The 21,041-nt window shown below is 39.3% G+C and overlaps 1 protein-coding gene across 1 annotated transcript in view; it reads left to right on the top strand.

Annotated features, from left to right (window-relative positions):
• The window catches only part of eys (eyes shut homolog), a gene marked incomplete at both ends in the record, with an annotated part of 142,260 nt that overhangs the window by 64,145 nt on the left and 57,074 nt on the right, over nucleotides 1-21,041 (top strand). The window contains 7 exons of the mRNA XM_079279841.1: nucleotides 1,120-1,265; nucleotides 7,622-7,793; nucleotides 8,058-8,136; nucleotides 8,556-8,755; nucleotides 11,213-11,337; nucleotides 11,884-12,008; nucleotides 12,497-12,710. Of these exons, the coding sequence (XP_079135967.1) occupies nucleotides 1,120-1,265; nucleotides 7,622-7,793; nucleotides 8,058-8,136; nucleotides 8,556-8,755; nucleotides 11,213-11,337; nucleotides 11,884-12,008; nucleotides 12,497-12,710 (1,061 nt within the window). The remainder of the gene's footprint in view (nucleotides 1-1,119; nucleotides 1,266-7,621; nucleotides 7,794-8,057; nucleotides 8,137-8,555; nucleotides 8,756-11,212; nucleotides 11,338-11,883; nucleotides 12,009-12,496; nucleotides 12,711-21,041) is intronic.

Below are 21,041 nucleotides of genomic sequence, written 5' to 3'. Positions count from 1 at the left end.
TTAATGGGAGCCCCGGGGCTTCCGGGCTTAGTCGGACAGATGGGTAGCGAAGTCCCAGGGCCAATTTGAGTCCTAAATGGTTTGTCTCCAGTTTGTCTCCCGTCATGATTTTCCTCCCATGTGACCTGGCCCTGCTCAGAGCGCTCCCCTGATTGCACAGTCCAGGGAGTTCACATCAGGTGTGCTTTAACCTCGCTGCCCACCGCAAACACACTGCACACGCCGCTATCTCCCTGACCCAACAAGCCGAACAAGTCCATCCGTACTGGGGTGATGAATCAGACTCTGCAGCATACTCAGTGAGCCCTTGCTGTCTTTTTCCTTTTCCTTCGATACTTTGAGTTTGACTCTGTAAAAGTTGCATCTTTTTCTCTCATCCAGTGCATGTCGGTACGACTAATTGTTATCGACTAGCAGATTGTTCCAGGCAGTGTAACTCAGTGCAATAAAGAAAGTGTTACTTGTTCTGACAGAGATGTCTCAGATCAGTCCAGCAGTTTGAGTTGATGTTATTAGGCAGCACAGTTCTGCTGTGGCATGATAAATACCACCACCGGCACTGATGAAAAATGATGCCAAGCTAATCAAAAGATGTAGTTTAGAGTTTAGCACAGAGGTGTCTAATGACTTGTTTTCTTATTATCTCACGTACAAACAGAATAAGCATGTCCTCCGAGGTGTGTGGTCAGGGGATATTAGGCTCACCGACAGCTGAAGGGAGGAATTATAATTGAGTAAACCACATTATTGGACAGATGAAGCTCTTAAGTAATAAGTCATCAAATATAATTCACATTAGGTACACACAGGGGAACGTAATTGCTGCCCTATTGTTTTGTTTTTTAAGAGCTGCCTATCAGTTTGAGAGTGGGAAATGGTTTATTGGTGGGGTTGTAACACACACACACACACACACACACACACACAGTGTTTTTCTCCAGTTAATTGCGTCTACAAGAGTGTGTGCAGTTTTTTGCTGAGAAAAATAAATGCATATTTTGAAGCTCTGCTAAGAACTGAACTAAACACGAATAAAATATGCTCTCAATACTGTCTGACACACTGGGTCTTCATTGGATTTCACTTTATTTCCTAATGATTGAGTGTTATCTTCCTTAGGTTCCGCTGCATTTGCCCTCCTGGTTATTTTGGAACGCTGTGTGACCTGGATGTGAATGAGTGTGAAGTTTCACCTTGCCTCCACGAGGGCATCTGTATCAACACGCCCGGGGGCTTCAAGTGTGTCTGTCGCCCTGGATACTCAGGTAGCTCTTTTGCCCTCAGGTGACATGAAGATCAATATGAGAGTCTAACTAAAAAGCTCATCAACACTTGCTGCGGCCGCACGCTATTATGGACACTCTGACACAGATCTGGCTTAGTGTAAAAAAAAAAAAAAAACTGCTTTTCAATACTTGCTTTTAATTAGCCAACCTGCCTCTACAAGATACAGTGGCTGGCAGCAAGATCGATTCACGTCACGTGTTTTATCTGATGAAAACATCTCAGTGTGCGTGCGTGCGTGCGTGCGCGCGTGCGTGCGTGCGCGCTGAAGCCGATTCCTGTCAGGTACTGGGAAGATTAATTTCATTTGTCTTCCGCACTGTATCATCAATTTATCCTTCCCCAGTTGAGAAGGGGAGGGAGGGGGGGGGGGTAATCTCTGAGGTATTGCTACTCTGGAGAGCTGAACCTGACACGCATGGCCCAATTCCCACAGAAGCAGCTTTTATTATTAGGCCTACACACAGCATAGTACAAGTCATTACTTTTTCTGTTGCTCTAAGCTCATCTGAGGAAACAGGGTTCCCCAAGAGAGCAAGCGGCCAGAGGGTACAGTTTGGATTGGCTGAAACCAACTAGAACTCATACAAAATATTTGCTCTAGTAACAGCGTTGCAACTTTTTACAAAAACACGAGCGGGTTCGTTGTGCTATACTGTAGCTGTGTGCGACTTCTTTTTATTCTCATCTAATAGTACATTTTTCATCGATATTTTCTGTTTGTACACACAGTTTTTTCCACAGTATAAATGCTTGGACCATTACCTGCCTTTTCTAAACTGATCGGTTCTCGATGACCCACTTAGAAAGTATACATTAAGATTAATAAGCTGCTTTTTTTTATATTTTCCAATCTGGTCAAAATGAATCACATACTTAATAACAACCTTAAGTTATGGCTATAACGTAATCACAAGCTTTATTTCTATTTAGAATATCATTTTGTCTTGAGATATTGACAAACAAGCACGCTGTGTCTTACGCCGTACGACTGTCTTGGCAGTTGCCTACATCTCAGCTGTCTGACCATTATTTAGTATGTTTTTGTCTAAAAGGCTCTGCAATCACAATAATGTATTATTTAACTGTGCTCTGTACTGAGGTCAGAAGTCATTACAGCGACGTGATTAATGGGTAATCGTGTTTGTATAAATCACAGTTTAAGCACACTATTCGTCACCTTCTGTTTTCTCTCCTTCACCCATCCTTAAGGAGCATGTTCCCTTGAGTGATAGCACAGTGCAATCAGCACATTGGTGCAGCTTCCTCAGTCAGCACATTGGTGGATGATGCTCCGGCCCGGGCAATGCTGTTTGCTGTTCAGGCTTCAGCACATTCAGTATTTTACTGGGTGAACTTCATGAATAACATTTGGTCACTTTTTTGATGTTTGCCACTGAGGCTTTGCAGATCTATTGCTTTAGAGGTGTAGTGTACATTTAACGTGAATAGAATAGTGGAATTTATTATTGTATCAAGAACAAGACAGTTCTTGCTACTTTGAGTACATGACTTGATGTGTTTTTGGGGCTGAGTACTGATTAGTATGTTTTTTAAAAACTATTTCAGACCCTTGTTGACCAGTCTGCAGCATTAAATATTCAGTATGTGATCCCATATCTCATTCATAGTTCAGTCCTTCAGATCTGACCCAAATACAAACATCAAATGACATAGTGTGAGCATCAGTCTATGGGCAGTGGGATATAGAAGTGCCATTCAATCGTTATGTTTACAACAACAAAGTAATAACGTAATTGATATCTCATTGGAAACAAATGTAAAATGTTCATCACATAAATAACATTTCTGAGTGAATTTTATAAAGAATGAAGAACACAGACATCTGTCAGTATCAGTCTGTCCTCCTGTCTTCTGTCCTCCTGTCTTCTGTCATCCTGTCTTCTGTCCTCCTGTCTTCTGTCATCCTGTCTTCTGTCCTCTTGGCTGCTGTTGGCTGATCCTGCGTGCTGTGCTTGTGTAAACAAAGCAGCGGTGGCCGATTCAAATGGGTTTTGTTTCGCTTACATGCCCGTTCTTATTGCACAGATGTATTGAAAAACGATTGACTTTTTACTTGCAAATATTTTAACAACACGCGTAGTTGCCGTCAACTTTAGCATCCTTCACTTCAGCCGGTTCACTTCACGACAGCGGCCTCTCTGCTCGCGCTGTGTCCGTGTTTCATACACTGATTAAAACATAGTTTAGAATATTATATTCCAATGCTGCCAATTTAGCCTCCTAAATGTTACACACTGTCGGTTTGTTCATTCTCTTTCATGATGAAACACTTTCTTTGTTTACATCTTTCTCAGCCAATGGATGAAAAGCTTACCCAATGGGTCAGTTTCTTTTTCTCGATTCCTGGAAGTTGACATTTTAGTAGTTGGCACATAATATTTTTATCACTTTAGTGAAAAACAACATCATAAAAATGCCTGTTTGTAGAATTAGGAACAACCCATTTATTTTTAATTCCCCAGCAAAATGAGTCACTTCTGTGGATCTCTCTGAAGAAGTGCTATCATTTAGACTACTACGAACAGTCATTTGTGTGTTTTCCCATCTTGTGTCTCAGATTTGTTGGCAGAAGGTAGACACATTTTGACACATTCTGTTATCTGGCGATTCCTTCACAGCTTGAACTCTCCCCTCCATTTCTCCTCAGATCTCAGTGCTATATTTGTGGGGTCTGCATGAATAATAAATAGCATCCACTCTTTGAGTAAAGCTGACTTACTTAGCGAGTCCTCAGAGTTATCTTCAATGTGGCTGATGGATGGTGAAGATATACGTTGTTTTGAGTGCAATTCATGTGTTCTCTTTGAGTCAGCACAATTGGTGCAGCACAGTTTGTATGGAGCATCGTGCCTTGCTCGACATGGTACTGTGTAGGCACAGCTGTACGGATATACAGTGCGTATAGTATGTGACACACTTTTCCATTAGTTCAGTGCTGCACTTCACTGAATCCTCTCAGGGACGTTGACTGTTGTTGCAACATGCACCGGTCCTTTAGTGGGATTGGGCTGTGTATATCATGTTATTATATTGACACGCTTTTGAAAAAAGTCTTTGATTTAGTTTCTGTTGTCAAATAAGTTTAAACTGTTTTTAAAGGGTCGGTTCACCCAAATTACAAAAACACAAAGCAAGTGAGGTAGCTTTGGTTTTATTTGCCCCTGAGACTGCTGCCTCCATCCTAACATCATGGAGGGAGTAACCAGCACACTGTTTCTGGAACAAATGTGGGTAAACTGGCCTTTGTTGTGGAATATTTCTATGAATAGTCGGGAGAAGAGTGTAAAATGTTTCTCATCAATGTCAAATGAAACAGAGTCTGGATGAACGATCAAAGTTGTAATAGTCAATTTATTTGCTCGCAAGCAAAGAGAACACAGTCTCACAGATACATCACCGTCATCTGCAAGAGGTGCTCTGACGACACATTCAAATGCATGGACATTTATGCCCAGCCAGCATGCTGTTATCTTGGTTCGCAAACAAGAATAAACAGAAGAAGGAAACCAGTCAAGGCAGATGTTTTTCTTTGAAGCATAGTGTCCTGTCTTTACGATACCCTGAAGGCGCTTTTAAGGCCTGTTTACAAACCCCTTTGTTATCAGTTTGCCCCACAATAAACCATGGATACACCCAGTCAGATGCGTCCTTTGATGTCACTGTGACCTGGTCAAAGAGTTAAGTCACAGTATTGCAGAGACGGAATAAGCCTGTGAACCATCACATATCATATATGCCTGCAGAGGGTCATGCCCTTCAGCTGATGCCCATCAAGGGAAATACCGCAATCATGACCCCTGTGTGTGTCCCCGTCTTTAAAGACAGAAACAATGCACAGGAACAAACAGATAACAAGATAAACAAGGTTTAGTGCCTGCACTTCTAAAACTTACATTCTTTAACCCTAAAGCAGTAGACTGACATATTTTCCCATAACACCTTTCAAAGACATCATGCATCTTTATGTCAGTAGTTTGTATTTGGTTCATTTGTTTCACAGTCACATTTGTAGAGCAATGATTTCATTTAATTAGCTGTTTATTGTTACTTTAATGTACTACATCAGTGGGACACAAAACAAAGTCAGTCATCACTTTAATTCAACACAGGCCGGTTTTTACTACAAGATGTAAACATGAATTCTTGTTTAGGTTAGGGCTATTTTCATGATCCATTAATCTGTTAATCAATTTTTAAAAGAGTTGATTATTGATTTTGTCAATGAATTCTCAATAAATCACAAAAAAAATTCCCCAGAACCCAAGGCGATGTCTTCAGATTGCTTGTTTTATTTGACGAACAGGCTAAAACCATAATATATTTAATTTAGAGTCATAAGGATTTTAAACCATTAATCAATACTCACAATTGGTTTGGATTTGTTTCTCTATTCTTTCTGAATATTTCTGTTCCTAGTCATTTATCCTACTATCATTAGACACATGAGCCATATCCATCTTTTAAATTCAAATAACAGGTGTGAAGAAGTTCACACGATATTTTGTAGAAGACTAGGGTGTAAAACTTGGTTAAAAACTTCCAGTAGGATATAATATTTCTGCTTTCTGCTTTGATTCACTTGCTATTCATGTAGCAGCTGGATACTGATAATTAAAGCTGAAGTGTCAAATAGAATCACAAGACACAAGATAAAGGCACTTTGAATTCGGTTTTTTTCATGGCAAACCCTTTTCATCAAAAACATTCACGGTATGTTGACAGTAATAGTAAAATAATATGCGAGCAAGAGGTAACTTGAGGTGAAAAACCCAGAGATCCTTTAATGCAATACCAGTAAACTACACGCAGCACGTTCTTGTTTACCATCTCTGCCAGCCTGTGATATCACTTTTTATCAAAGGTTTCTACAGAGACCAGAGATAAAATTAAAATAAAAAACATGTCATGTTGGCGAGGCAGCTTTATCTGGACAGTATGCGGCTGTTAGGAGACAGTGTTTTGCTCTCAGAGGACCGTACTGGTTGCATCTCGTTAACTCAAGAGACCCACAGAGACCCGTTGCTGTTTTATTTCGGGGATCTTTACGGGGAGATAGCAGGTCAACAGTATATGCCACAGAGAAGTGTATACATCATCTCAAGTTTCATTTTGAAATGCAGCTCAGCTGTGTGTGTCAAGTGGTTCGAGTCATAAATCACAAGTAGAATTTATTAAATTAAATTATGAAAGTGTAATAGGGCTTAGAACATTATGATGGAGGTATATAATGACCATCCTAATGCTCTATGATGTCCATAGACAAAGCCATGCTGTGATTCGGTATCAAAAACATTTGACATTCGGAGATTTTAATTATTGAGCGATTGGTTAGCGAGTACTTCTGTGAATTCCTCAGGTCTTCTCATTTCTTGTGACAGCAGTATCTTCACTCTAGCTTTTAGACGTTGAGCCCACTACAGCATCTTTAAGACAGCATGTCTGCCCTTAGAGAGCAATATTTTGTAATATTTTTCATGTGTAAGGTTTTGTTTAGTGATTTAGCAGGAATCTTAAACTAACTTACGATGATAAATCCACAAATCCAAAAACAGAGTCTCCGTAGTCTGATTCAGCGACAGCCAAGACGGCAAGCAGACGAGGAGAATATTGGCAACAATACCACAATAATTATGTATAAATGTGTCTTTAAGATACACGTGGTGAATTGTTGACTTTGATGGATCTTGTGCCTCAAGTTTAAGGTCTTTGCAAGTTGATTTGCATATCATACAGTTTTCATGATGCTGATTTTCATCTTTTATAATTGTCCGCTGTGTGTTTTGGCTGACAGAAGTGTAGAGGAGGATGTACACATGTTTAGTTATTGGGCTTAAACATAAGTTCTTTAGTTTTTCATTCAATGCTAATCATGGTGGTATTTTTTCTTTTAATTATATTGAACAAGTCCCATACAAAGACATACACAAACAACAAATTCATCCTGACAAGCGTATCTCTACCTCACACCTCCATGGCATCCAGAAACTATTATAAATATATGAAATAACCAAACTGTGGAATTTTGTCAGCATATTCCTTAATTGCATTAAACATAACCGGTGTAGTTTATTCCTCTAGCTTTGTCAAACTCACAAAACAGTGTAAAAACGGGAGCATGTCCCGGAGCATGTGCAACGATGTCTCCACAGATCTTGCAGAATAATCAAAAGTCATCCTGGTTTGTAATTTGCAAAGACTTTCATAGATTTCTTGACATTTTTGTCATATTTGAAAACTGAAAAATAGAAAAAAACCTTTCTCTTATCAAGTTGTTGAGTATATGGTGCTTACTAAAATGCCCTTCATTTCCTAGGGGCGGAGTGTGGAGTTGACATCGATGAGTGTGTTTCAAACCCATGCCGGAATCGTGGTAAATGTATCGACGCGCCTGATCAATACCACTGCTTGTGTCTCGATGGCTTCATCGGGCGCCAATGTGAGACGAACATTGATGAATGCGTGTCAGCGCCTTGTCTTCATGGGAGGTACAGATTTCTTTTGCTGTCATGTAGAACAGAAAGACCACAAATGCAGTGTGGAATTTGCATGGAATTATTTTGAATTACACTCCTTGCCAGTGCAGTGAGCGGAAACACATGTCACCTGTTGTATAAGAGTCATTAATTCCGTTAAAGGGGAAATGCTAAATCATTCAAAGATTATATCTCAAAGGATTCTGCTTGAACTATACAGCAAAAGATCTGAGGTTTGGTTGATTTCAATTCTAACCCCGTCTGTGGCCTTCTCAGCTGTGAAGATGGAGTAAATTCATACTCCTGTCTTTGTGAATCGGGATGGAGCGACAGGAGATGTGAAACAAACATTGACGTGAGTTGGGCTCGATTAATGAACCTGCTGGGTGTTCAAAGGGAATGACGAGAATTTTCTAATCTTTGTGTGGCCTTTGGTATCACCACCTCTATTGATTTGTGTACAAGATAAGTCAATTGAACTACCATGTGAGCATTGTACAAATACCTGATTAAAATGAATTGCTTAGTCTAATGCCTGATTGATTTAAACCACAGCTTGTGCTGGACTCTAGAGATAAAACATCGAATTGCTTACAATGTCTCTGAGTATTTAGTTCAGTGGATAATCTGATCATCTGCATTTTAACTATACTAACAATTTATTCTCAACCAAAGTTGTTACTTTTTAGTTTTTTAATCGCACACTATGCATTTTGGGTGGTAAATTGTGCATGTCATGGTCATATTTGTCAAAATGCTTCCTTTCATTTCCAGGACTGTGCTTCCAGTCCCTGTTTGAACGGAGGCTCATGTGCGGATCTCATTGATAAATATGCATGCTTCTGTCAGGAAGGCTACACAGGGAAAACTTGTGAGGATGATGTAGATGTCTGCAAAGAAGCCGCTTTTAGTGTCTCGCTGTGTTTCAATGGAGCCTCCTGCCTTGACGGTGAGGGATCAAACTTTACATGCAGGTGAGTTGTACCACACTTAAAAGTCTTTTATTGCTTTAATGAAATGATACTGAAACAAATTGTGAGTGAAGAATGTGCCACCATTCATCACAGTAAACTGAATATGTGCCCCGTGAGACTGGAATGCTTTTAGGGTATAAGTTGGGTTCGGGCTTAATAAACAGTAAATATCTAAATCGTGGGGAGTTGTAAATATCACAGGTGAACTGGTAAAAAATCTGACCTCCCCGTTAAAATTGTGGTCGGCATTCTATAAATTTGGCATTTCTCTCCCTAAAAAATAATCTTGTCTCTCAAGAATAGTGCTGATGTATATGTGTGCCTTCATATACAGTAGCACTCCTCTAGGTTGGCTCAGTGAATCATTACTGACATGTTCTCCCTTGAGTGATGAAGTGTATCTGAATACAAGAGGTGTGTGGTAAGTGTGTGCAGATTTGACACAGCTGCTCCCTGGATGCCTTACAGTTAATTGCATTGTCTAATCTTCTGCTGATGTGCTGCTATATGCTCAGTGTCATGATTTAATGTACCCCAGACCACCACAAGTCCAAATGGGTTGGTGCACTTCAGTGTTATATGTTGATGCACAGGACTGCCTGCTGCCTGAGCACAGCATTGGTCATACGATGTTGTAGGCTAATTTGTGTATGTATGTGTGTATATATATATATATATATATATATATATTCACAGATAAATGTGCACACTAAGGACAAACAATGTCCTTTAGTGTTCTGCTGATCTGCAACATGATGATTGTGCGTTGGGAGCACATTAAGATTCTTTGGACATCAAATTAAATTCATTATGGTATTAATACATGATCAACTTGTTTTGGGCCCTATTTAGGTTCAGTAATCAGTCAAGATGTTTGATTTGGCTTTTTTACAGACAATTAAGGAGTTTGACTCTGAAAAACAAACACCACCACGCAACATAAACACAGATATAGCTGTTGTCCAGTGTTAGAATGACAGCAGGTGCCCATCTTGTGATTTTTGTGGAAGAGCCAATCTTCTGGTTTGCATTTACGTCACAGACTGTGACTTCAAATCCCATTCAAAGCATGTTTTGTTCATTCCACATATGTTTTCTTCTTGAATGGAGAGGTTTGATCGGATGAGCACACTGACTCATTTAAATATGAAATCAGTCATGCAATGGTTTCTTCGCCAGACCACATCTACAGTACACAAATCACAGTGTTGTCTTACCTGCATCCTATGTGTGAAGTGGTACGCATTCATTGTTCAAACCCTCTCCATTCTTCCTCTATTGAGGTGGTCGGCCAAGAGGTTATGAATAAAATCATTTGTCCATTTCCTGGTGTTGTACATGATTATACTCAGTTATGATCTAAGTTTATAACAGAAGTCAATTCCCAAAGAGGAATCTTAGCCTCATGAATAGAGCAGGAGTTTGTTACTATTCATTTTGGGGTAAATCTGAGAATCTGCATTGTTTCTTTACATTGTTCTGCTTGTGTCACTTTTTATAATGTCAAATATTCCCAAAGATGTTCAGCGAGTTCACGGTCTGGTGACTGTGAATTGTAAATCCATGCAAGTCAGCAGACCTCGGCCTTCCTTTGGCCTCAGGCAGCTTTGTTACATGATCAGGCTCATTGCCCATCTGGAAAATGACTCTGCTCTTCTACAAAACGTAAAGCCAGTGGGGATGACATCTGCAGAATCGAGTGGTATACCTCTCTTTGCTCAAGGTGCAGCTTATCCTCTTCGAATCACCAACTCCACAACTCCTTTATTCATTGAGTCAAGCCATGGACAAAACAACCAGGGCCCTTTGTTTAAGAGCAGTCCTTTGGCAACATCATCCGTTCACTACGCTGAACAGTGTTTTCTCTGAACTTCATTCAGGTGGTATGGAAATACCCTGCGCCAGAACTCCAAAGTACTCTGTCACGGCTCTGTCACTGTTCATTTGTGGATTTGTTGTTGGATTCATTATGAATATTTAGCTGACAATGTGCAAGCTGGACTAATGCATTGCTCTTTCTTTCTTAGGAGAGCATCAGGATCGACTAGAGTTGTTCAGATATAGTATAGGCACTGTTAAGTTCAACAGTATCTTATTACTCTGTAGGTGTAAAGTATGTAGATTATTGTAAAATAATACAGATACTTCTCCACACATCCATTATAATAATATAATGTACAGCTTGATATGATATGTTAATTAAAAGCAGTTCCTTACTTTCAGTTTAAATTGAAGCCACTCTTTAGTTTATCATCTGCTTTACTGATTCCACTGCTGTTTCTCTTCAGATTCCAGATTTGTCTGTTTTAAATAATAAACTCTGAAATAAGAAGCAACAACTGACTCGAAAAAGTTGTTCTGATAAAAAATGAAAACATTTTCAACAGATGCAGTGTGTCAGACCCACAAGAAGGAAGTGACAGCCTCGCAGTTTGAAAGTATGATATGTTTTCTTAGCTGTCCGCCAGGTTTCATGGGGGATTTCTGTGAAGTGGATGTTAACGAATGTTGGTCAGCTCCCTGCCACAACGGTGCCATTTGCCAAGATCGTATTAATAGATACGTCTGCCACTGCAGGTCAGGTGAGTCACTCAGACATCCTGTGAGTTTTTCCAATTTACCTAGATTTACAAGACCTGTTAAAGGAAACCTTTGTGACTCATGAACAAGATTTCTAAGACAGAACCTCGATAGCAAGACTTTTTTTTGAAGTGAACAGAAACACTTCACTGTTCCCCAGATGTGTTCGAGAACAGTTTACTATACGTCGCCATGTTAATGCCCATATTGGATTGAAATAGGCCACATGAAGTGTCACTTAAAGGTTGCCACATTGCCTACATAGCTTCTGTGCCTCAAAGCCGTTCAAGAGTGATCTTCTTTTCCCCAGGGGAATATTTGTAGACATACAGTACTAAAACAGACGGCGATAAAAAGACGGGCTCATTAAAATGTATGTGGCGTCTTGCTCTTTAGTGAAAGCCTTTTCTTGTCTTTGTATGTGTGTGTGTGTGAACTCAAAAAGAAGCAAATCAATGTAGGAGAATCTGATTGATATTCACTTCAGAGGGTGGAAGTGGGAGAGCCTGGCCTCACCACGGCACTCTGTGGGCTTTTGTTCCTGGCAGGTTGGACAGGCCCTCACTGTGAGGATGACATTAATGAGTGCCTTCCACCGCCCTGCAACCAGGGGATATGCATTCAGAATGATCCAGGACACGGCTACACCTGCTTCTGTCGCCCTGGATTTGTGGTGAGGCTCCCCACCTTATTCCCCATCTCCCCGTCTTGTTTCTCTTTTTTTCTTCTTTTTATTAACCTTTACCCTCTTGCACCCTTAACTCTTGAGTCCTCTCTTGGGACTTACTTACTCGATCATCTTGTATTCATTCCCATTGTAAAGCGGGTAAATCAGATGCCTGTCTCATAGAAATAGCGTGGCAACATGTGACACTTTTACTGCTAATTCTACAAATAATTTACACCCCATAACGTTACTTTGGATGAAATATTAAATATTCCAAATGTTAACGTTGCACATAAAAATGATTTGAATATAATACAGTCAGATGCTAACTCGCATCACATGGTTTTTAAGTTTTAAAAAAAGCCTGTTTTTTGTTACATAATCTCATGTTCCCTACTTAATGCGAACTTAATTATTCAAACAACGTATCGCATTAAGCATCTCATCGTAGAGTTGCAGGACATGTCTGAAGGCTGTTTATTTTCCATACACAGGGGAGGAACTGTGAGCACAACTATGATGACTGCCTGTTGAATCCATGTCCAGAAGCATTTTCCTGTGTAGATGGCATCAACAAGGTCAGCTGCCTGCCTCCTGTTACGGATGCTGTTCCCTTGGCGACTGCAGTCAAAAATACCACTCGTGGCTTCACACCCCGGGTGCCAACGCCAACACTTACCACAGCAACAGCAGCTGAGAAATCTGCAGGTATGTAGTCGGGTACATCCATTTTATGCTACACTTTATACTTTATTACTTCACTAAATGTATCTAATAGCTATATTAACTAGTTACTCTTCAGAGTAGGTTTTTACATAGAAAGGAATACGCTTGTACAGTGCATTGCTAAAGAGCAAACTAGTGGCTCGTCACTCGCTTATTTGGCCCCCATTTAGCGTTTCAGATTTCTATGACTCATTAGCAGCTTCACCAAAGAGACATTTTTCCTCACATGGTTTCATCCAAATAACTCCGTGAGACCTAAAGAGATAAAACTGTCCAGTATTTCACAAAAAAAGCAAAAGATAAGAGAAAAGTCAGAAAAATTAATGTTCATTTCTGCTGCAGAACTTTAGTTTTTTTTCATCTTTCCTAACCCATTCATCATCTCATGAGTCCTCATATTTCAATGGTGACCCTTTTTTAAGGTGCCTGATCCCTACGGAAGCGGACTAAACTAACTAACTAAACTAACTAACTGTGTCTAAAGTAGATCAAATACCAGCAGCTCCACCTCGTCCAACTTCAACAGTAAAGTGCTGCTTGAACATTTTTACATTCTACTAATGTAACACTCATAAGGGGCATTTTTCCGTAGATTGAGTACTTTTGCTTTTTATACTTTATTTATATTACTGTATGTTTTATCAGATCAAATATAAATATTTGTATGGTTTTGAATGCAGGACTTCTATTTGTAATGGAGTATTTGTACATGTTTGTGTTGCTACGTTTACTTAAGTAAAGGATCTAGGTACTTCTTCCACTACGGAGTAGTAGTGGGCAGTGTCCTTGTGCTCTCTTTTAAGCAGACTTAAATGCAGTTTAGCTCAGTTCCTACTCATTGTGAAAGATGTGTATAAACTTCAAAGGCTGCATATGTTTAAGAAGTTCCAATTTCGCATCAGTTCAAATTAGTTTCTCATGTTTGAACTTGTCTGTGTCTTCAGGCTGCTTCTACATACTTTTGATGTTAACTTTCATATTTGAGTAAATTCTTTTTTTTGAAGGAAATGAATATGATTATGAATTATATTCATAGACTGTAAAACCCAGACTCATTGCCGGAATGGCAAATGTGGCAGTGTATCAAGTTAAATTAATGTTTCTCAATCAAGTCATAGCCCCCATTACAACACGATTACTTCCATTCACTTTATATGTGCAAGAAAGTGACACTAAATCACAGCAATCAATTTGTACTGATGGTGGTCCAGGGATTTCTTTTTTTCTTTTGGCAAATTACAAAGCTATCCTTCCCTTGTCCTTCCCACCAAACATTTTTAGCTGCACAAGGTTTGCCAGTTTTGATTGAGAGGAGACTCCCACTGAGCCGGTACTCCAAATGTGATTTTACAGCCTTTGGGACATAGCAGGCGATGATATATTAGGTTTGATTGAGAGATTTGTGCAGCTGTGGGGATAGAACATCCTGTTAAAATCTAGTTTTGTATTGGCCACTAAAGTGCATTTTCTATTTCAGTTTGAGAACAATAATTTAAAAGAGTGGTAAGTCCAATCATTCTTTGTCGCTATATCCTTTAACACTCAAATGAAGACACTGAACACGATATGTTATACATTACTGGTGTTGGATTCAGTCATCTATGAGGGGAGGAATTCAGAGCCCTGGGCAGATTGTTACTGCTTGACAGATGAGGTCTGTCTGCCTTTGAAACTGTTCACAGCGCTGTGCAACAGACCTATTGAACATAGACGAGCTTGAACCAATTCAGGGAGACACTCTGAAAATCACTTTGGGCCAAACATAATGGAGTCCTACCCGCTGCACCTGATCCAGCTCTCATCCAGGGCACATTGCATCGGTTTAGAGAGGGTTACGACACTGGTAAAGAAAAACAAACCCGAGTGTCTACACACTGAAACATCTCTTTACTCTTTTACATATATGTGCATAATCAGAGTAAATAAGTTTTAAAGCAAGGGGACCCAGAAACTCATGAGTTTATCTAACTAGGTCACCATCTAAAAGCATGCAGTGCCCTTGGTGTTGCTTGAAATAGACTCAGACAGTGCTCCTTTAAACCTAAGACTCCACAACCTTTGAAACATACCAGTCAATTGGATTTTATACATAGAGGGGCTAACAGGTACACTAACGGTAGGATAACGTTTCTTGATGACGTCTTTGACATTAAGTTGGTCAAAATCTTGATTTCTTTTTTTTCTTTCTTAATTTTGATGGCAAAAATCAATTTAGTTCAGTTCAGCAAAACTAGTGGCTACAAAAAAATGAATGTCATTCTATTCCCCAGATTGAAATGATTGTCTTCTGGGTTTCTTTCTTTTTTTCATCACTATACGTTCAATGCTGATCTCCACAGTATTTTAGCTCTACAATATGAGAGCTGATGGTTATCTAGAGAGGACACTGCTGGTGGAGGGAGGCTTACTGCAGCTAAGCCACGCTTTGGTTGACTTTCCTTGGAGTGATCAGCACAGCACAGGTGAAGCTGTTATCTGTTGCTGCCATGTGCAGCAGAAATGAAATTACTTCAGCTCCTCAAAATCAACTTGATGAGTAAGAGGTTAGCCAGAGGGTCCTTTTAAAACATGCAGCGCCTCTCTTGGGGCCGTCACCTTGTTGACCGTCAGTTTAACGTGCACGCATTTGTTCTGGCCCGCACTAATAAATGTCAGCATGTCTTGTTTAGGATTGAGTTGGCAGTGCCCAGTTAGTATGCCTGTAACCATTTTGATATATTTAGTGACTCAGCTTCTCTAGTGAGTCATGGTGACATCTGCATGATGTGCACAGTTCAACATATTTATGAAAAAAAGTCTCCTCGAGATGGAAAACGCTGCATCTAAATGTATCATTTCAGCTGCAGTTCATGGCCTGTGTGCTCCTGTACAGTAACTGTCAGTGCAGTGCGTTGGAGTAACTTCATCAGTTGTTTTTAACAAAGATATAATTAGACAGTCGATTTTTAAATGGCCATATTATATTCAGGATTCTATTCCGCTGTGTATGTCAGAATCATTTTCTTCTTCTTTCATCACATGTATTGAATATAAGACCTTTTCTGCTGGTTTTCAAACAGTATAGAATGACCTTTTGCCTTCCCTCAGGGCTCTGAAATTGCAAGGGGTCCAAGAATGCTCCTCACCGGTATTTTATCTCTGTCCTGTGACAAGTTCAATCAGTCAGTCTATTACCTCACGAAGTAAATCAGGCATGAAACAGGACGGACGTCCTGCCTTTTTTTAAATAAATGGGACATTAAGTCTGTATCAATTAAATCTCGCCGCCCAAAGTCTATCCTCTTATTAATTGATCTTAAGCTCGTATTTCTCCAGTTATATGTTCCTAGAGGAACATCTTGTGCTTTAACCTGTCTGACATTCGCATACAGTCTGTGCTGCAACATTGTGCTCCACCTTTACAAGTAACATTAAATATGACTCGTATCAATTTTCTCACATCTTTTATGGACATGCATTAGGACCCTAATTAAATCTGAAATGAAAGATTTATATCAAGGAATATTTCCACTGAGACAACGTTTTTCCCCGATTGAAACTAGAAAAGCTTTTGAGCTGAGTCCAGCAGTGACAAACTCCTCAGTCAGCACTATGTTAGCCCGTCCTCTTCTAATAACAACAGGAAAGAAAATACTGATACTGCTCAAAACAAGATATGAGACAGTTTAAGTTGTACACATTGACAATTTAGATTCAGCCAAACTAGTTATTTGAGACACGGATGAAAAATCTGCTGTGAGAATGTAAGGTAGCGGTAAAAACAGGAGACCTTTGAAGGAGAGACTGAAGCTAACTGAGACTGGCAGCAGCCTCAGACTGCATCAAAGACTACATCAGACTAAACAAGGCTTTAAAATTAATGAATAGCTTTGTCTCTGAGGGGTAATTTCCCATCATCAGCATTGGTAAACCCCATTGAGTCAAGCAGAAGATAGCGCAGCATTGTTGCTGAGTGCATTTATCCTCATTAATTCATAGATCACAGTACGTCTGCTCATAACAATTCTCACTTTTTTTTGTTCGGGGCTTTTCTTCAGGGTGTTGGTCATGTTGCTCTCCAGAGAAATTGGGGGTATTTGGTTCGCTTGTTTGCCAAATGCCCTGCGAGGCCGACTGTCAGATCAAAGAGGGTCTAACCCATCGGGACTTGACGCGCAACAAATATTGATCAAGGTCTCACTTGCAGCAGCCCGATTAATCACGGCAACAACTTAAAAGAAGCTTTGCTGATTTCTCCAGTGTAATGATTTTCTTTTTTCCTTTGTCCAGATAAGAACACACAGAGCATGAGACAGGTGCATCCAGGAATGCTTTTCATTTCATCAGGCTCTCCGGTTCGACTTTTCTCCAACAAATTGCACTACTTCCTTCAAATGAGAAATATATTGAGCATGAGCGCCCCTAATGCTTGCCTCCAATTGCAGGCTGTGCCAGTCTTTTAAGTTCGTCTGCGTCACTACCCCCAATAAGCTTGCGGGCAGTGGACATTTTACTGAAATATCCCATAATTGCCCATTCTCATGGATAATATAAGCCATGTTATTCCTCTATAAAATGAGGCACGTAATAAACTTGTATGAATACCTTCATTTCAGCCAAGATTCCTCTCCCACCTGATATACTGCCATTTGCATGCTTCACAGCTTCTTGGCAAATAAGACTATTTACAGCATGCCTGTAAAGTGAGCAAAATGAAAAAAAAACTGTGGCGCTACCAAGAGCCTTTAAAGCCTTTTTTTCTGTATTCAAAATAATAATTATCTACTTTCTGGCTTCCCACACTAAATGGCCTGCACTGCGCATTAGTCTCTTTCAGCTGCATGCCATTAATGCTGCCGAGGTTATTGATGGGTACATATCACATTTACATTTTAGACAGCATGGATGTATGGAAGCCCTGAAAAAAAGACAACTTCTGGTGAGTCTTTTCTAAATTGTTTGTTAATTATTTTTCTGAGTAGGTTTGAACTCCTCTATACACTCCACACAAAACACAAGTGCGTTAGCAAGTTATGTAACATCAGAGTCAAGTTGTTGGTTTGGCTAGAAATGTACGTATACGACATATACGTGAGTGTATTGTAACGTTAGGTATGGTAACTGGGACCCCTTATTGGTGGGATGTTTGCTTTTTGATTATTGTTTTGGATTCGAGAGTGAAATGGTCTGCAATATGATTTGCAATTAGTCGGGGACACTTGAGTGAAACTGACTATTTCATATTTTCAGATTATTGTATTGGATAATGGAGTGATGCAGGCCGTATTATGATTCACAGTGTCTTGGGGACACTGGAGTGTAATGGACTATCTTCAATTTTCTGATTGTTGAATTGTCGGGAGCTTGTTTCTCTGTGTGTGTTTAAGTCTTGTCCTGTTTATTCTGTAACGTTCTGGTTATAATGGCTGCGTTTTATCTGCAGTAATATTCTCTGGGTACACCAATAAAATGACTCTGCACAACAGCAATTTCAAGCTATTTAAGTGTGCTGATGACATGGCTTGGGTCGTTTCCACAAAATATTGTGTAAATCCAACTCAAAGTTAATGCTGGGAAAGCAAAAGGAACTTATTCTACTCGTAAATCAAGCAGACTCACTGTCATCACTGATCTTGTGACCAAACTGTGGCAACCGGAGCACACACACTGATGACAAAGATGAGTATTCTATTATGTTCTATGTAAGTTGTAATGGCTGCATTGTCAATATGTGAAGTCCGAATAAACTAAACGTTTTTTACCAATTAAGATGAAGACAAAAACAACAGCATAAGACTGGGACATTTGGACACTAAGGAAATCCAGATATATTAAATAGAAGTGGATGCTGTTTATTGAATATTTTAATTGTGTTGCGATGCTTCCTTCGGTTGACAGTTAAACCCAGGGGTGAAAGTAAGAGTACTTCTAGATTATTGTCCCCTGGAAATAGTGTTGTAATAAAACTGAACAACCTGAAACATCGCGACTTATATTTTACTTGGGAGAGTTTAGCAAGAAACAACTGCCAAAAACCCACAGCACTCGATATCAGACAGTCAGCGGCAGTAGAAGTTGAGTTTGCCAGCAGTCGGCTAACGAAACAGTTTTGGAGAGGCGGCAAGCACGGATTAAAAACCCACAGGTCTATGCTGGGCACAGACACACTGACACTGGAACAATTTAGAAGCAGTTCATAAAAAAAACTAGAATTACACTCGGAGAGCGCAGACAATGGTGCGTCCGTGTGCTCCTCGGATGATCCCATCTCCCGAGTTTGGAAGTCGTTCTTGTTCATGAGTTTTAAGTCATAACATGAAAAAAAACCATATGTTGTCTTTTTTTTGCTTCAGCAACATGTTAACAGATTCATGTGAATTTTCCCAGTCAAGAAATCACCCCTGGTTTAAGCATTGGTACTCAGACCAATCTAAATCACTCTTGAGGCCAGTCAGGTATTTTTGTTTGTTTGATATTTTAGAGGGAAGTCCAACATTTGACTTGTGGCTTGAACAATTTTATTCTCGAGGTGTAAGCTACACGTCGATGAAAGTCAGAAGAGGCCATGTAAGGTTAATAAGCTTTGTTTTATTTATTTAATGAATTAAATATTTAAGTATCAGCAACAATGACTCTGAGTGATGCTTCTTGTTTAGCATTTGTAGAACAGCCAATAGGAATACCTGAAAACAGGCTTTAGACAATCTAGTTTTCTCTCGGACCGTTTCAATTCCAATATGCTGTAAGGTTGTGGTATCTTTTACCCAATGACGCCAATAATGTATTGCCTTTTTGAAATCTCAAATACATTATCTATTTACTGCGTCGGAACTAATGGCACCTATGGCAAGTCAATTATTAAGCAAGTATGCTTTATTGCACCACCTAAGAGTCATTTGGACATAAACCATTGTCTATTACGGTACTTTATCCATCTTTCAGGCCTTTGCACATCATCTGAAGCGAGAGTGCCTTTTATTTTGAAATCACTGGGTGGTTGATGCTTCACATTATGATTTAATACAGGGTTGTTGTCGGTATACATGACTTCATTGCATAATTATAGTATTGTTTGTGCTTTTATGTGAAACTTTTATGCTGCTGTCTTGGCTAGGATTCCCTAGAACAAATTATGTTAAATATGAAAGGGAATATCCTGTAAAAAATAAAGATGAATGAAATAAAATTGAGAAAACATAACGTATTGAAAGATTTAGATAAAATGGGGTCTTCTTAACGCACTGCACGTTGTATTATCATTACTGTGTTTTTTTCTTAAAGGTTCACGAGATACGACTACCAACACAATCTATTTTTTCTCTCTAAGCACTTTCATCTGCCAACAAAATCAAGCTTAGCTCACTGCTCCAATATACTTGGATAGCTTGGGTCTTACTTTATAACACCTTACCTACGCACCGATGATCAGGTTTCAATTTCTCCCCAACAGTGTGTAGGGCTCACTCCGCCCTCTGTGAAACAACACAGCTCCATTCAGATTCATAGTTGCTGTTACTTCAGTATTTAATTGATTTAAACAATAAATAAACAGATTGGTCTACGTACCAATGGTTCAACTGTCAACTGAAGGACTGTTTAAGAATAAGCATCGCACTATAACTGCAATATTATGCAAATAGCATCCGATTCTATACAATACATATGTATAGTAGCCATTGAAATTGTGAAAAATGCATCCAAAGTGCTTATTCTGTTCTGCTAGCTACACAATGCACAAAATTATCCTTTTCTCGTAGCAAGTGTCCAAAAGTCCCACTTTTATGTTCTTTTTTTATTTGTATCTTCATAGGTGAGTTTATTTTATTTAGATCCCCATTAGCTACAGCATTGCAGCAGCTATTCTTCCTGGAGTCCACAAAACAGACTTCACATAGTGACAGTGCAACTATTACAACTTACATGGAACAGAATAGAATAACCTTTATTGTTCAGCCTTTGTTCTCACCCAGGAAAATACAAACATAAAATATGTTCACAAGATAAAAGCATCAACAGAGCAAAGGTCTTTTAATTGTAGTCAGTCATTGCATTGCCCATTCTGCACAGCAAACACTCTCATATTTTAGTTCAAAGTACCTTGTTGCCCACATTATTGGATTTGGGATAAACCAACCTCTGTAGCTAGCTGTACGATGAATAAAATCAACATTGTCTTTAAAACTCTCCGAAATACTTGAAACAGTTAACAATTCCCACAGTTTTTTCACTTTGTATCAGTGATTATAGTGGGTCTGCTTTGTTTAGAATAAGTTTCTTTGTTTTTTCCAGCATTAATTAATTATCATTATTGCTTTAAATCATTTTTTTAAAAGA

The sequence above is a fragment of the Melanostigma gelatinosum genome, assembly GCF_949748355.1.
Source record: "Melanostigma gelatinosum genome assembly, chromosome: 12".
Lineage (NCBI taxonomy): Eukaryota > Metazoa > Chordata > Actinopteri > Perciformes > Zoarcidae > Melanostigma > Melanostigma gelatinosum.
Note: the sequence above shows the minus strand (reverse complement) of the source record. Positions and strands in the feature narration are given on the sequence as shown.